Below are 13,526 nucleotides of genomic sequence, written 5' to 3' on the forward strand. Positions count from 1 at the left end.
TACCCCTCCCCCCACCCCTTTTTTTCTTTCCTGTATCCCATAAAAATGTTTTTCACTTAATAAAAAAATTATTGATGGGAAAAAAAGAAATGAAATCAAGTGATTTTATACTTTTAAAACTTTGAAACCCTGAAAATGAAACGTTTTACTATGTACACAGAACTGAACGAATTTTTATAACAGACATAAGTGTTACTTATTTTTTATTTTTTTCATAAAAGACGCACAAAAATGGAATTGAAAACTTTTTAAGTATACATGGACAAGAGCTTGCCACTCTTTTTCACCTTCTTCGAGTTTGGAAATTCCATTTTTTAATAAGAATAATAAAGTTTTTATCAGTATAAATTAAGCCCCTCACTGGACAAACCACCTTGACAAAGTACCAAGTATGTTATGAAATTCGTGACCAGAAGGAGAAGCCGGAGCAACATCCTGTACAGGGTACATCCGAGTGACGTAATTTCCAAGTACTTCCTCCCGGACGCACCACTGCCAGCCGTGAGGGCAGCAGACCAGAGAAAAGGAAGTCACCCTGTATACATTGCCATCAGATGGGTATAAGGTAGGAATAGCTAGGGAGTCGCATAGATGGACAAATTGCTAATACCATGAGGCACCACCAACCCCATACCAACAGCACAATACTGGAGCACTGCACCTCCCGCCTCTTACTAAACCACCCCCAATGGGGCTACAAACATTTGTTTTTTATTAAATACTATTCTTTACATTTTAACTGTTATTGCATGCCTCTAACATTTATTTTAGCCCCCTTTTTTACATATTTATTGCAATTTTAACTTTATTGAGCAGCTTTTTACAATTACATTAGTGAAGATCCTTTTCACTAGTGGCGCCACACCAACCGAATCAGCTAAGTCTCTTCAGGACCACCAGGAACATTTTGTTGACCTTCGAATCAGGTTGACATGTCATCATTTTGGGCATGTTAACTGTTGGCATTACAACCATGTCGATATTATGAATGACGACAAAATATACCCAACCCATGTTACAGATAAATGCACATAAGCATATGGAAAATGAACCTACACATAAATGTAAAAATAAACCTGCCTAAACATGTTTAAGATTAATCTACTTTATCATATAAAAGATAAATCTTCCTAAGAATATAAAAGATAAATTTACCTAAACATATAAAAGATAAATCTACCTAAGCATATAATAGATAAATCTACTTAAACATATAAAATATAAAATCTACCTAAGATTGTAATAGATAAATCTACCTAAGCATATAAAATATAAATTTCCCTTAGAATATAAAAGATAAACCTACCTAAGCATGTAAAAGATCAAATCTACCTAAGCATATAAAAGATAAGCCTACCTAAGCATATAAAAGATAAAATCTCCGTAAGCATATAAAAGATAAGCCTACCTAAGCATATAAAAGATAAAATCTCCGTAAGCATATAAAAGATAAGCCTACCTAAGCATATAAAAGATAAAATCTCACTAAGCATATAAAAGATAAGCCTACCTAAGCATGTGATAAATATTCCGAAGAATTAAATTATATATTTCCCTAACTATGTAATAAGCTACCTCTCCCTAGTATAGATATATATATATATTCCTTTTCAGGATATTTGAAGTACATGGTGTTTAGTGACATTCAGGACTAGAGGTGTCAGCGCTTTAAGAAGTGCTCTGCCATCTTATTCCCACCATATCACAGTATACAGTTAAGAGACCACTTTAGCAATATTTAAGTATGACAGGTGGTTGTCAAGGGGTTAATATGACCAGTCCTCCCAGTAAGGTTGTTTAAGGGTAAACAAAGTCGCTATACTGTATGACATTACACTATAGTGTATGCAAGGCTGTCTATGAATGAGCTGTATTATATACAAGAAATATTTGGAGCATTTACACCTAACTAAACTACCATGATCTGTGTCTTCCTCTGCAGCAGGCTGCCATATTAGGGGAGTGATTTTGATAGATGTGTTTTGTAGAAATGCACCACGTGGATTGGTTGTGGTTTACTCACAGGGTCAGATCCGGTTATGTCACAGCAATTCAATTACAGCAATTTATGCTTTCTGACTTGTATCAGATCCCACCGTAACACTGCTCCAGATGGCTATCATGCTGTGCAAGAGAACCCTAAATAATGTTTTGCCTGCTTTTTTTTTTTTTTATATTCTTTTGGGAGTTAGTGTTGCAAACATGGATAAACGTTATTAAATTGTTCATCTTTTAGGATGCTAAGATTTCCTGTGCACCTGCTCTTCCCCTTAAACACTATTATCAGCCGTCAAAAACCTCAAGTGCACAAAGATGTGAAATATGATATATGCCAAAATCAAATAGATTTAACCTTTTTAATGAAACATAACTAACATAGCATGAGGACTGTATGTACAGTATAGGCTACTTTACGCCTAGATTTCTGTTCGCTGTGATTAATGTTTGTTTCTATGGACAATGCATCTGTTGTATGTTCCATACACAACCACCAGAAATATGTTATACATTGCACATTTGCACATTGTAAACATACAAGACATACTGAATATTCAAAATGCCATTTAGAGACTACTGGCAGGGGTGATCACTCAAATAAATGTGCAACATACTGTACAGTAAACACAGCAAACAGTCAAGTTCCATTTCTTATAAAGTATATGCATGCTGTAAAACATTTTGTGTGCTATAATTGTACTCCTACCTTTGTGAAGAATACATTTCGGCAAGATTCCGTGCTGTAGAGGCAGGTCCTGTAAAGGTTTTCAAAAGTTGCTGAACTGTACAAGTGACAAGAGTTATGAACAGAAGCTGCAGAAATGCACTGTACTGTATGTGTGTCTTGCTGATATAAGCATTATCATGGGTGGTGCTGACTTTGCTATTGTATGAAAAGTGTCTCTCTTGCAGCTATATCTATCACTCGAAAGTGAGACCTTGCTGGTATATGTTTTACCCTAATCAAATTCCCACATAGCAGAGCCAAGCCTCGGCTCACGCAAACATAATATAAATATACTCAACATGTCTGGTTTTTAGTTAAGTTTTTCTCACCTTAACAACTACTTTAAAGCTATCTTGTTTTAATGAGTCTGGTTCTTTCTTTTTCTGTATTCCTTTCTCTATTGAGTTTGTGCAGCAAGTGTTAGTCAGGGATGTGCGATTCTTTTTTATCTATTTGTGTTGTGTGAGTTTATATAGAAGTCATTCAGACAAGTTGTTCTCTTCTGTTTTAGTCACACAATCTTTTCCTTAGGTCATGTCATTCACAAATCAATTCTAGTTGATTTCTAAAATTAGACAACAGTACTTGGGCTCTGTTGGTGGCATGTCAACCAACAACAAAGGAAAAACGTCAAATAACTGAGGTTTATTTATGGAAATAGAAATGAACAGCTCCGGGAGTATGAGTCTATGACTGCAGATAGTAAAGCAAGAGATTCACATTATTCTGCTGTAGACAAATTACTCAGGACAAAGTGACGTATCAAGGATGAAATATCTTTACATCTTCTTTAAATCTGCAAATTTGCCTTATATAACAACAGCAGTGTTCTCAACTCCAACAGACATATTACACACACACACACACACACACACACACACACACACACACACACACACACACACACACACACACACATATATATCTAAACCCGCCATGACCGATGTCATCCTCCATTAACCGCTACCACCAACAGCAGCAGCTTACATGACACAACTGTGCTAAAATAATGAGATCAGACAAGTGTTGGTAAGGAAAAAAGGCCAGAATTTTTAAATAAAATTGAATTATGCTATTAAATTAAAATATATGATGGCGATGAAAGAACACTAAGAGTTCCACCAGCCTGGATAATTAATAAAAGTTTGGGGTGACAATGGGAGCCTTCTGATAGCCCATCAGCCCAAATTGGGGGTATTCTACCCGTCCATCAGACTAAGAAATAATGTCCTTCTGAGACCCCATTTTGACCTCAACTCTCATAACTATCTATACTGCCTTGTAATGACCATCATGAGCCACCACCCATCTGGACAGATTGTGCTGCTGACTTCAGTAGGGAGTAAATCGGCTTTAACAGAGCATTAGAAAGGAGAGCCCTGAAGTTGCAATAGACCAAGGTGGCCATATTATTGACTGCTGCTTTTTGCCGCCATTAAGTCAACACAAAATAATAGGGAGGGAGAGATTTCCAGTATAAAGAGGCTGATTGACAAAATACACAAGCCTATAAACGCGAAACCCTCCCCCTAAAGCCCTGAGGTACCTGATAGGTACACTAACAGTCACTAAGAAAACAACCCAATCCCCTATTCCTGCTGGTGTTGTCATGGGTCGCCGAAGCCCTGATGGCAAATGGGCATTTTCTGTGCCTTTTTATATTGACATAGAGAACTTAAAAGTGACTTCTACTGGTTCTGTTATACTTACTTGGGGTGGAATGCCCACTGGATATGACTCTCCTCTGCTCTAGCAATAGCTTGGGCAGGTCATGTGTGACCAGGAATGTCCCCCAAACACTCGGGTGCTTAGTACCTTGTGAGCAGACATGTGGCAACAGCTGCTGAGCAAGATCAAAGAATGTTGGGTGGCAGAACATCTTGTGTTCTGAAACTATTACTAGCTTTAATAACTGCTCTTCCTCCAGCACAATACGTATAACAGTTGCATAACACATTTTCAGCACCAATCTCCTCCTGCTCAAACCGTAACAGTTGCAAGCGCAATTGCACCGCCTCATTCCTGTATATTACTTTCAGTGGATGTTATATTATTACTCAGTCTCCTTACTTCACCTACACAATATTCTTAATGGTTTCAATACAATACTGCCCGCATGGGTTCTCTTAATGATTTGGAAAAAGGGAGAGATTCTTCTTCCAAGACACCATAAAAAGGGTAATGATTCCTTCTTTATATTAAAAAAGTTTTATTCCAAAGACAGTCCGGTTTTATCAAAGATCATGAGCATATGGTAAAAACAACATGGATTTAAAAACAAAAAATTAAATCCAATGAAAAATAAATAAATAAAATGGTAACCAGCGTGGTTTCCTCACTCCGCACCAAGTGTGAGTTTCGGGTACGCCCAACTACATGAATTTTCAAATTTAACCTGAAGGGATTGTAGAGACAACAATAAAGATACTGTTATGGGAACCCACTTACTTGTTTCTGTGTAAGTGAGGTACGCCCTTATTTCCATTGTGTGGAAATTTAACTCAGTCTTTTGGAAACTGTTCTACACCTTTTTCTCTTTCTACTTTTATCTCTTGACATGAACTGGGAGACACCTATAAAGAGAAGAGTGATCTGAATGAAAGATTCCCCTTGTCCACTACAATTGGAGGAAACCATTCATCTCTAGTAATAAGGGATGTATTAGATTCTATTTACTTTATGTGTTTATATGCGCCCTGGGCATAGATCAATACCAACTTTCTTTTTCTATGTATTGTTGTGTAAAAACGGTGATTTTTACTTAGGTATTTTTCAGTGTACGGGCAGCTGTGCGCCAGATAGGTAAAACCTTCCATACCCTTCTTTTTTTCGTCTAGTTATATCACAATACTATTTCTGTCACACCTCTAACTCAGTCTTAAGCACAGCTGTCACAGCATTGAATGCATAGCCCTCACAATGATCCAGTTACAGCCATGCCTCCCCTTCCTAAATATCACCTTGCAACAACCTACTCCCCTCACATGATGGGCTGGAGTTTATGACGCCCGAGATGGCCGGAGTTTCGGGTTCAGGCCAAACTCTGAATTTTTCTAAAGGGCAATAATTTACAAGGCATGGTTTTGACATGATTGGCGCTTAAAAAAATTGTCCAAGTTTGGCTGGGAACTCACACCTCTGGCCAATTCTGGAGTGTGATAAATACCATGTATTAATTTAAACATCATTTCAGAATGGTTGAGACATTTGGACATTTTAAAATTAGAGAAAACAGTATTCCAATCATCATCCGTTAGGGATATTTTAAGGTCAGACTTCCATCTGGTCTGAATTAACGTTTTGAACCTCAAAAGAAGACATAAGAGTGTTATATCATGAGGAAATGCCGCACTTACGACCTGTAATGTAAAGTTTAGACAAAACATATGGAGGCGGAGAAGAAAGAGGTTGTGCAGAAGGTGAGTTGGCCAGAACCTAGTGTCTAATTTGCAAATAATTTACTTGTAGAAATCCTTCAAGGGTACAGCTTACTGAATTTGAAGCTGTTGAAAGGACTTAAAATGAGGACCATCATATAGAGCTCTAATTGTCAAAATGCCCAAATCATGCCAATTCTGTAAAGATAGATTAGGGATTAAGTTTGAAACTGCCAATAAAGAGATACAGTACTAGAAGTTCCCAGTGAATGAGTAAGTTTGTCCCAGACAATAAGGTTATCTGAAATACTTCTCAAAGTCACAGAATAAGAAGGTCTAACCAAAGTCTAAACCCAAATTAAGTCTCGTAAAGGTAAACCTTGACACATAGAGTTTTCAATATCAATCCAGGGTTTTACTGGCTCAGGGGAGAGCCAATCTTTTAGATGATCAAGAAGGCAGGCATATTGATATAACTCTAGATTGGGCGAAGCTAGGCCACCCCTAGGTTTAGATCCAAACAACCGAGCTCTAGCCATTCTAGGGGGTAAATTTACTAAGATGGGAGTTCTATTTAAGATGGGATGTTGCCCATAGCAACCAATCAGATTCTACTTCTCATTTATCTAGCACCTTCTAGAAGATAATACCTGGAATCTGATTGGTTGCTATGGGCAACATCCCATCTTAAACAGAACTCCCATCTTAGTAAATTTACCCCTAGGTCTTTTACCTTCCTAAACAAATTTAGAAATGACTGAGTAGAAATTATTGAGACGTTGAATTGGTTCTAGGTATGGTATGGCTCTAAATAGATACAGAATTTTAGGACGCAGCATCATTTTAATAGAAGAACGCCCCATACAATAGATTTCATAATTTGCCCATTGCTTTGTAAGTTCAGTAAATTGATACAGGAGGGGTTGATAGTTGCATATCACAACAACCTGAACTTGTAGCGGAATTCTAATTCCTAGGTAATGGAGGTAAATGGGTTTGCTAGGCATACTTATATTGGGAATGGAGTAGGAGAAGGTTCACCTGATCTATACCTATGGCCAATGCTTCTGTTTTGGAGGTGTTTAATGTATAATATGATATACAGTAGCAGAATAGTCCTGCAAAATAACATGGATAGCTGGTAGGGAAGTTTAAGGTTTTGTAATAAATAAAAGGACGTAATCTACAAAGAGACAAATCTTATGCTGTGAGGATTCAATAGTAAAGCCTTCAACCATAAGTGTAGTCCTAATTTTCTACGCCAAGAGTTCCATAGCTAAGGCAAAATTTAATGGCGATAATGGACAACCCTTTTGAGTACCATTAGTAATATTAAAGGTATTTGAAAGGAAACCATTGCTAAAAATATGGGCTGTGGGAATAGTATGTAAGTTTTATATAGCTTGTAAAATAAACCCTGAAAAACCTAATCTAGCAAGAACCCTGGACATATAGAGCCAATAAATCCTGTCAAAAGCTTTCTCTGCATCGAGAATAACAATGGCTCTGGGTGAGTTGGCTGAGCCTCAAGCAGAAAGAAAACTGTTCTTGTATTATCTGGGGCCTATCTAACCATGGTAAAGCCAACCTGATCTTGGAAAACTAGACATGTAAAAAAACACTGCGCTTCTTTGAGGAAAGTAAATAATTGTCAGATGACGTGAAAAAGCTGGGAGCACACCAGCGAAACACGTCAGGTGACCTGCACCTCTGTAACTTGGACATCCACTTTGAGCTTCCAGCACTTTTGTGACCTGAGGCAGACTTTCCAGTACACTGTGGAACATACCCGGTGGAAACGTTGAGTCCTTTTTGCCGAATATGACTTTATCTATACCACTCAAGGGTACTTTCTCACAAAAGTGTCACTGTGATTGGTATGTGGTAAAAATACCGTCCATTGGGATCCCGGCGGTCGCAATACCAATGCCATAATCCTGACAGGGGTACCATCCAACCGCCAGAATACCGGTGATGTAGGTGATTCTCCCTCTGTGGGTGTCCACGACACCCATAGAGGGAGAATAGAACCTGTGGCAAGTGAAGTGAGCCACCGTGCCCACAGCGAGCCCGCAAAGGGGTCTCGATGCGCTCGCCTCGCTGCCAGCATTCTGGCAGATGGAATGCCGCTGTCAGTATAGTGACAGCCAGCATCCCATATGCCGAAATCCCATACCAATCCCCCGTGATCTGCTGGCTACAGGACCCCAATTATTGTGGGTTGGTTTTTGCATCATACAAGACCCACCACCAAAATCATTTTGGGCCAAATGTAATAGAGTGAGAGTTTCAAAAAGTGAGAGATTTGGTTTTGCAGGTTTTTTTAAAGTGGCAATAATTTACACAACAAGATCATCCTGGTTTTGCAGTGTAAATGATTGGCACATTAACAAAAAAACTGAAAAACCTTACCAAATCTCTCACTTTCTGAAACTCTCACTCTATTACATTTGGCCCTTTGCTTTTATTTGGAGATCTAATATGCATTTGGAAGAGCAATGGGGTCCATGTCATACTTGCCTACCTTTAAAATCTCCACTCTTGGAGTAGCATAGAGAGGAGATGCTGCTTGCCAGCTGCACATCACTAGGCTCCACCCCCAAAAAGCTGTAATTGGTGGGTCTGCAATTCTCTGCCCTGCCTGCTTCACTAGGAAGTGGGTAGGAAACGGGAGATCTGTCCACTCTTCCTTGGGTGCGAAAAATCAGGAGTCTCCCAGAACTTGCGGGAGAGTAGGCAAGTATTGTTCATGTACTGACTGGAGATAACGGGAACAAATGTAAAAGGAAGAGAAAGTCCCTGTACGTATTGCTTCTCAATATGTACTAAAGGGATTTCTCTGCCTTCTACATGCTAGCACTAAGTGCAGGCTAGGATATCGCACTGCTATAGGCACCTATGGCAGTGGTAAGTGACCCAGCTGTTACTAAGGGGAGAGGTCACTTACCGTCAGATGTCTTCTCCAGTGACGGCTTCCTCACCTCTAGCTGCCGTTATCTGCTTCTCCTCAGTATAGAAGGTAGTGAGCCCTCTTTCACTTTGGTCAGATGTCGATAAAGTTTTTTTTAATAAAAAAAAACATCTCTGCAGCAGCTACATATGATGGGAGAGAGGGTAAGTCCACAGTCTCTACTGATACCACTGAGCGGGGACTTAAAGCTCACTCTACTCGTGGGGCTATTACTTAGTGACTATAGCAGTAACCGCCTCCTGTTACGCACCAATAATGGGCAAAAACTTTGTATTGAGCACTATTGTGTGATGAGCATAAGATCACGGTTATTTTAGTATAGATATACTGGAACCTGCTGCCCCCCTACAAATCCTGTGTATTGGCCCTGAAGGCTCTGCCCTTTAAATACTGGTGCAGGAGTACAATCAGGGGTCTATTTAGTAAACTTTTTTTTTTTTACAGCATGTACTGGAGAAAGCACTTACAGTTTAATTTGTCACTATTTGCCACTATTCAGAATAAAGAAAAGTGCAGAGAAACAACTGATTTTTCCACCTTTCATTTTCTCAAATATCAGTGCTGCAGACCCCATAGGTTTGAATGGGGGCTGCACACAAATTTCACTTTAACTAATGCCATCTCAGGATGGCGTAATGTGCGCCCTCAGGGACGATTAGCAGGAAGTTCTCCCATACTGCATTGTGTTCACTGGACCTTTCAGGACATTTGTGAAAGACAACTCTCATCATCAGGACAGACCTTTTCTGCTAGATCTTTTTTAGCACCAAAAACAAATGTAAATACGGAGATAAAATGAAGATGAAAAGTGACAATGTTTTTATGCTACTTTTCTTTTTAAATAGCGCTTTCTCTTATTGCATTTAGCAACAAAAATGTACATATTAAATTAATGTCATTAAGAGAATGTCTATTTTTCTCTCTCACTCACTTTCTCGTTCTCTCACTCTCTCTCCTAATCTCTGTTTCTCTCTCTCGTTCTCATACTCTCTCACTCTATCTCTCCTTACAGCCAGCACCTGGGTTTCCCTATCGACCTTCAGGGAGGATAAAATATCCTGCAGCTCAGTGTCCCTGCTGTAGCTTCTGCAGGTCTAGCGAGTTCTCAGATAGGACTTTCTCAAGAGAAGTTATCCTTGTGCTTTGTTTTCTGACCTGGAAATGTAGGTCAGTGACCTGTTGGTTAAATGCTTCTCGTCTTTCCCTGACTTCTTCTGCCTGAGTGCCACATTTATTTTCAAGCTCACATAACTGGTTTCTCCTTGAGCCAACTCTGCTGTCAGTTTTGTTACTTGACTCTCCTATTCAGTCAACTCAGCTGTCACTCTTTTACACTTCACCATTTGGGACCTAAGTATCCTGACTGTTGAGGTGAGAAATGTTCTTGTTCATTTTTAGCATGTTGAGTCCTTTCCAGCTTTTCTTGTGAAATATCCAGCACATTTGGTATTTTGGTATACCGTTTGTTTCTGCACGTCTGTCTTCTGAATATGCTGCCACTTTATATCACACATATCTTTTCTAAGCACTTGAAATGATTCTGTTCAGTTGCAAATAAATCAATTGCATATCATCTCTTTCATAGAGACATACAGTAGGTCACCCCAGGCAAACCAAGCACCACAGACTGTACACTAACCAGAGCCCCTTCTGGACCGAATGACTTGCAGTCCTTTCAATATCTCTTCCTCTGAGGCATCATTATGCAACTGAGCACAAGGTACAGTACAGTTTAGGATCATAGTCAGCAGTAGCCCAGAGCTGCTCTATGAAACTGATATCTCTTTAATGCAACATTTTTTTTTAAATATTCATTTTGGATATTCCAGTTCCTTAATTGTAGTTTACTTTATAATGGACTAAACACAAGATGCACAAGCAAATTTTCTTCTCTGCATCAGAAGTTTAAACAGCAAGCAGCAAGTGTCATTTTCATAAGCAGTTAGCACCCAGGAGACTGATCATGCATATATCAAAATAGCGTATTTTATCTACGTTACAATTGCATTTACATTGCAATATCACCTTTCATCTGCAAAAGATTTGCATATTTTTGTGACTTTAGCTAAATAAGCATCCTACAATATGTTCAATAATGTTCAAGTGCAGGCCACAAAATTTGCACTTACTTGGTTATTTTGAGCAACTATAATAGCATCTTGATTAGGGTGAATCTATATGATAAAATTGACTGCTGATAAATATTATGTCATCAGTTTTGTTTGAACTGTGACTCCTCCCACCAGAGTTAATTATATTCCTTTCACATCCCTAATGCCGGATCCCACCCGGGAATTGGAAACGGGTCCTTCCCGGGTGGGATCCAGCATTGGAGACTCTCCTATACCTTTCGCTGGCTTCCAGACCCGGCAATATGCTGGGTCGGTTGCCATAGCGGCGGGGGAGGAGCCGGTGGCGGCGCTGGGAGATGAGCTCATCTCCGCCCTGCCTCTCCCTATCTAGTAAATGGGTCCCGGGTCGCATTGACCCGGGAATCCGTTTATGCAGCCACTGACCTGGTATTCAACCCAGGAATAACACTGCTTATAACCCGGGTTGAATTACCGGGTCAGGTGACCCGGGAATTCGGACTTGGCGCTTTCACACCGCACACTGACACGTGTCGACCCGGCAATATGCCGTGTCGACACCGGGTTATTTGTGCGGTGTGAAAGGGGTATTAGAGATGCACAGGAGAGAGTGAAAGGTGGTGATAAAGAGAAACAGTGGGTCATCAATTAACTTTTTTTTTATTAATGAGATTCAGTGACATGTGATAGTGATGTTCATTCATACCTTACTTCGGTTCTATATGCAAATAAACAATCAAAGCACTCTGATTGTTTACTTATGGAAATGCTGCCAGTGTGTCATGTTGCAGTTTTACTAGGAGCAATTTGTCATCTGTGACAGTTTATTATTTTTAACCACTGGATTACTGAAGAAGGAAGGAGAAAAGAAGAAGGTGGGAAAATATATGTAAGGATAAATTAATACAATACAATATAACAATATAATACAATACAGTAGAAAGGTTTACGTGAGTCTTTTTTGTAAAATGACTTTATAATGTATAGAGATAGCAAACTAAGCAGCAGTACCCAAAGTAGAATTGTAGCAAAGAAGGCTAACAAGGTATTAGCATGTAGATGCAAGGGATGAGAGCGTTATACTCCCATTATATAAAACCCTAGTGAGGCCACATCTTGAAAACTGTGCACAATTTTGGCCACCATACTACAAAAAAGATATCCTGGAACAAGAAACAGTTCAGAGGTGGGCGACCAATCTAATTAAGGAGATGGAGATGCTGGAATATGAGGAAAGGCTTGGAAGGCTAGGCATGTTACCACTGGAAAAGAGGAGACTAAGGCCCTCATTGCAAGTTGATCGCTCGCTAGCTATTTTTTGCAGAGCAGCGATCAGATAGTCGCCGTCTCTAGGGGAGTGTATTTTCGCTTTGCAAGTGTGCAAACGCTTGTGCAGCCGAGCGGGACGAAAAAGTTTTTTGCAGTTTCTGAGTAGCTCTGGACTTACTCAGCCCTTGCAATCACTTCAGCCTGTCCGGTCCCGGAATTGACGTCAGACACCCGCCGTACAAACGCCTGGACACGGCTGCATTTTCCCTACCACTCCTAGAAAACGGTCAGGTGACACCCATTAACTCCCTCTTTTTGTCAATCTCGATCTGGATTCGTCGCTAGAAGCATTGCACTGCAACGATGCTGTTTGTACCTTTACGACACGCGTGTGCATTGTGGTGCATACACATGCGCAGTAGTTACCTGATCGCTGCACTGCAAAAACCGGCAGCGAGCGATCAACTCGGAATGAGGGCTTAAGAGGGAACATGATCAACATTTACAAATATATAAGGGGACAATACACAGAGCTTGCAGGGGATCTGTTTTTATAAGATCAACACAGAGGACACATGGACATCCGCTTAGGTTGGAGGAGAGGAGATTTCACACGCAAAGGCGTAAAGGTTTTTTCACAGTAAGGACAATACGTGTTTGGAATTCCCTGGCTGAGAGAGTGGTAATGGCGTACTCGGTCAACACTTTTAAGAATGGGCTAGATAAATTCCTAATGGATGATGATATACAGGGTTGTGGTGCGTAGTAACGCACTATAGTTATTAAAAAAGAGGAATAAGGAATAAACATAATAGCCGACACTGGCAACAGACAAAATTAGTCTTAAAAAATAATACCGTATAGGAGACCACATATAGGTTGAACTCGATGGACAAATTGTCATTTTTCAACCTCAGAAAACTATGTAATATGATGGGGTTTTTTTAAGTACTTAACTGTTTGGTAACACAGGTCCCTACAGGCCATGGTTGCCAGTGAATACCACACACTCACATGAATTTTACCATGTCTCTATTCTCACCATTTATGGCAAATGCATGAAGACAATGGACACAGAGTACCAAATTCTACAT

General features: G+C 39.7%; 1 protein-coding gene across 10 annotated transcripts in view; it reads right to left on the reverse strand.

Moving 5' to 3' along the window:
* Positions 1-13,526, reverse strand: part of LOC134966138 (serine/threonine-protein kinase SBK1-like) — an 85,841-nt gene that overhangs the window by 58,306 nt on the left and 14,009 nt on the right. The window contains exons 1-3 of one of the 10 annotated variants that reach the window (XM_063942653.1): positions 9,050-10,149; positions 5,174-5,298; positions 2,705-2,753 (exon numbers count right to left, since the gene is read on the reverse strand). The exons of 1 other annotated variant lie outside the window; for it this stretch is intronic. Coding sequence is in view for 2 of the 9 variants with exons in the window: in XM_063942650.1 (XP_063798720.1) it covers positions 5,174-5,210 (37 nt within the window). In the remaining 7 variants the exon portion in view is untranslated. Of the gene's footprint in view, positions 1-2,704; positions 2,781-5,173; positions 5,299-9,049; positions 10,179-10,712; positions 10,751-13,526 lie in introns of those variants that run through there. 8 more of the 10 variants (XM_063942652.1, XM_063942650.1, XM_063942660.1 and 5 more) reach the window with 8 other exon arrangements.

This window comes from Pseudophryne corroboree, chromosome 10, assembly GCF_028390025.1.
Source record: "Pseudophryne corroboree isolate aPseCor3 chromosome 10, aPseCor3.hap2, whole genome shotgun sequence".
In the NCBI taxonomy this organism is placed as follows: domain Eukaryota; kingdom Metazoa; phylum Chordata; class Amphibia; order Anura; family Myobatrachidae; genus Pseudophryne; species Pseudophryne corroboree.